Genomic DNA, 2,743 nt, shown 5'->3' with positions numbered 1-2,743 from the left:
ATCATGTACTATAACATGCTATATATGTAGTTAAAGTAGCACGAAGTGTGTGTGTTATATATATACACACACTAACATATAGTATAACAAGTTATATATACGTTATAGTATTATACTGAAGTGTCTGTGTGTGTATGCGTGTGTGTGTCTATATATATATATATATATATATATATATATATATATATATATATATATATATATATATTACACAAGCAATAATAGGCAAAAGAGCCCCTCTGAAAAGATTAAAGCAAGCTAATAGCTTTGTTAAATATATTTAGGAAACAACAATTACAACATAATAAAAAAACTTTATAAGAATTAGAGGTTGTAACATCATTACAACATAATAAAACAAAGTGCCTCCATCATACATAAGCAAATATTAAGTAGATAATCTTGGAAAGATCAAGCTTTCTGTATATACAAATCCTTCACGAAAGGCTTCGATTCGAGGTTGTAATCCAAATGGTTTGTTGGATGTCCCAAATACAAAACCACTATCTCCCCCATATCTAGAAAAGAGTAGCAATTCATGCTCCGCAATCCAATATTTTGGTCTACATTGAGACAGACCGGTACATGTTATGATAGCCATCTGATACCAAGATTCCTTGACACCATAATCTTTCAATACCCACAACTTAAAAGTGCCATCCTTCCCAAGAATATAAGAAGTAGAATAACAACAAAGCATTCCTCTCAATACTGAAACGCCATATTCCATCTCATCCGCGTCGCAAATCAAGCACATTTGATCTGGCAATGGTATCTTTTCATACACCTTGTTTGAAATACTAAATGAAACCACTGAATAATTTAATGACTTACCAAGCCAATGAAATGCTCCATGTAAAAATGACAAAGACTCGGTACCCCACGCCACAAATGAGATGCCAGGAGGATGTCTATAAATTGTTTCCCAAGAACCACTTTTCAACGCTAGAATTTCACTGTGTACTTCCTTATCAATCTTAAGGATCTTATAGTCATCACTAAGTCATATCCCAATCCCCAAGTACAATATCCTTTTCGTGGTAGTAATTCTGGAACGGGCAATTCTATTGATTCTCTTGTGGAGGGGTTCCATAGAAAAAATTTGAATTCCTCACTAGAACAATCACCAACCCCAACAATAGACAATCCATCATAACAACAAAAAATTCTTAGGATCACTTGTTCAATGTTTAAAGGACAATCAAGCTTTTGCACATCCTTAACCAACAAAGAAGAACAATAGAAGGAAAAACTGTGATCCATACCAAGGTAGAATTGGCTAATGAGGAGTTTTTGAGAATTTTGGTTATTCCTGGCATGAATGAGATGTTTCATCTTAAAGTAAGGATCCGAAATTAATGTCTTCCAAAATTTTGAAACACATTTGAATCGAAGAAGAGACCGCACAGGTAACCTGCTGAGGATATCCACAATTATTTTCTCGGCTAAGTGAATCCCCATGGCCTACATAAGAAAATTGCTTTAGTAGTTCACAAGCAGGACATGCAAAACTCCTACACACACACACACACACACACACATATATATATATATATATATATATATATATATATATATATATATATATATATATAGAACAAATAGGTTTTCAAGCACAACTTGACTTAATTTGGTGGAAAGGACCAACCAACTACTGCTAACATTGTTATTGCAAAGAAAGAACGCCTTGTCGATTTTCAAAGCAGAACTTTAATGTTGATCTAGTGACTGTGTTTTATTAGTAAGTATACCACTAATTTTTATAACATAGTAGTGCAATAAAAAGAATCTAAAATAGTCGTAGAATTTGATTCCTACGGGCAACATTTCTTTAGTCCACATCCTAGAAGGAACCAAAGTAGGAGGTTTTTGTTCAATAATATATCTGTTGCTAAAGTTTTGGACTAGGTGTAAAACATTATTAACAGTTCACCTCTAAGTCAAACCAACAAACAAACTCCAATAAGCTCGAAATCAGAACTAACCGGATCAACATCCATCTGCATTGTATTCTTTAACGGCCTCATAACTCTCTTCCCTGCAATTTAAAATAGTGGTTAGCCCCATAGAGCATAGAACACTAAGCACAAGCAGAATAGCACACAACAGGCAGCACAGGCCAAAGAAAAAAAAAAAAAGAAACCTCTCCATCTGCCTAAACTTTGACGGCTGGAGTTAGACGGTGGTAGAAATCTGATAGGAATAGTGGAAGTGTCTATAAGCTAGCCAAGACACCATCATTCTTTTAAAATAAACACACAAAATCGAAGAACAAATAGAGATAAACATATACCTTTAAAATAAGCACACACAATCTTCTTCTGCTGGCCTTTAAAAAGATTTGCCTTTTGTGCAATCTTTGCAGCTTCTCTACTACTTTTATTGCAAATATCTGTCTTTTGTGTCATCATTGGAGCTTCTCTGTTAGCTTTGATTGAAAAAGGTTTGCCTATTCTGCAATTTTGGAGCTTTTCCTCTTCTCTATTGCTTCGATTTGGATGCTAGGGTTTATATATGTTAATAGGCCGGTTCGGGTCCTCCCCTGTGAATTACCCGTGCACGGTCTTTTCTTTTGTTTTTTTGTTTATTTGTTGTTGTTATGTTAGTCTTTTACCTCTTTTTAGATTCTAATCAATGAGAAAAAATTAGGGTGAAAATTATTTATATCCCTCAAGTTTGCTTTAAAAATCAAACTCATCGTCCAACTTTGAACAATTATCATTTTAGTCCTCATATCAAATGT

The 2,743-nt window shown here is 34.0% G+C and overlaps 1 protein-coding gene across 2 annotated transcripts; it reads right to left on the bottom strand.

Annotated features, from left to right (window-relative positions):
- Positions 1-240: 240 nt before the first annotated feature.
- Positions 241-2,511, bottom strand: LOC109240703 (putative F-box protein At1g50870). 2 transcript variants are annotated; one of them, XR_002070117.1, is made up of 4 exons: positions 2,294-2,511; positions 1,986-2,038; positions 835-1,464; positions 241-762 (listed from the first exon to the last, which is right to left on the bottom strand). XR_002070117.1 is itself a non-coding variant. In XM_019407372.1 (3 exons), exons 1-3 carry the CDS (start codon positions 2,409-2,411, stop codon positions 946-948), a joined length of 690 nt encoding a protein of 229 aa, XP_019262917.1. In that variant the 5' UTR covers positions 2,412-2,511; the 3' UTR covers positions 241-945. The 2 variants fall into 2 exon arrangements, 1 of the variants encoding a protein (XP_019262917.1); XM_019407372.1 differs by having other exon boundaries at positions 241-1,464.
- Between the last annotated feature and the right edge of the window lie 232 nt (positions 2,512-2,743).

This window comes from Nicotiana attenuata, unplaced genomic scaffold (genome assembly GCF_001879085.1).
Source record: "Nicotiana attenuata strain UT unplaced genomic scaffold, NIATTr2, whole genome shotgun sequence".
NCBI lineage: Eukaryota > Viridiplantae > Streptophyta > Magnoliopsida > Solanales > Solanaceae > Nicotiana > Nicotiana attenuata.
Note: the sequence above shows the minus strand (reverse complement) of the source record. Positions and strands in the feature narration are given on the sequence as shown.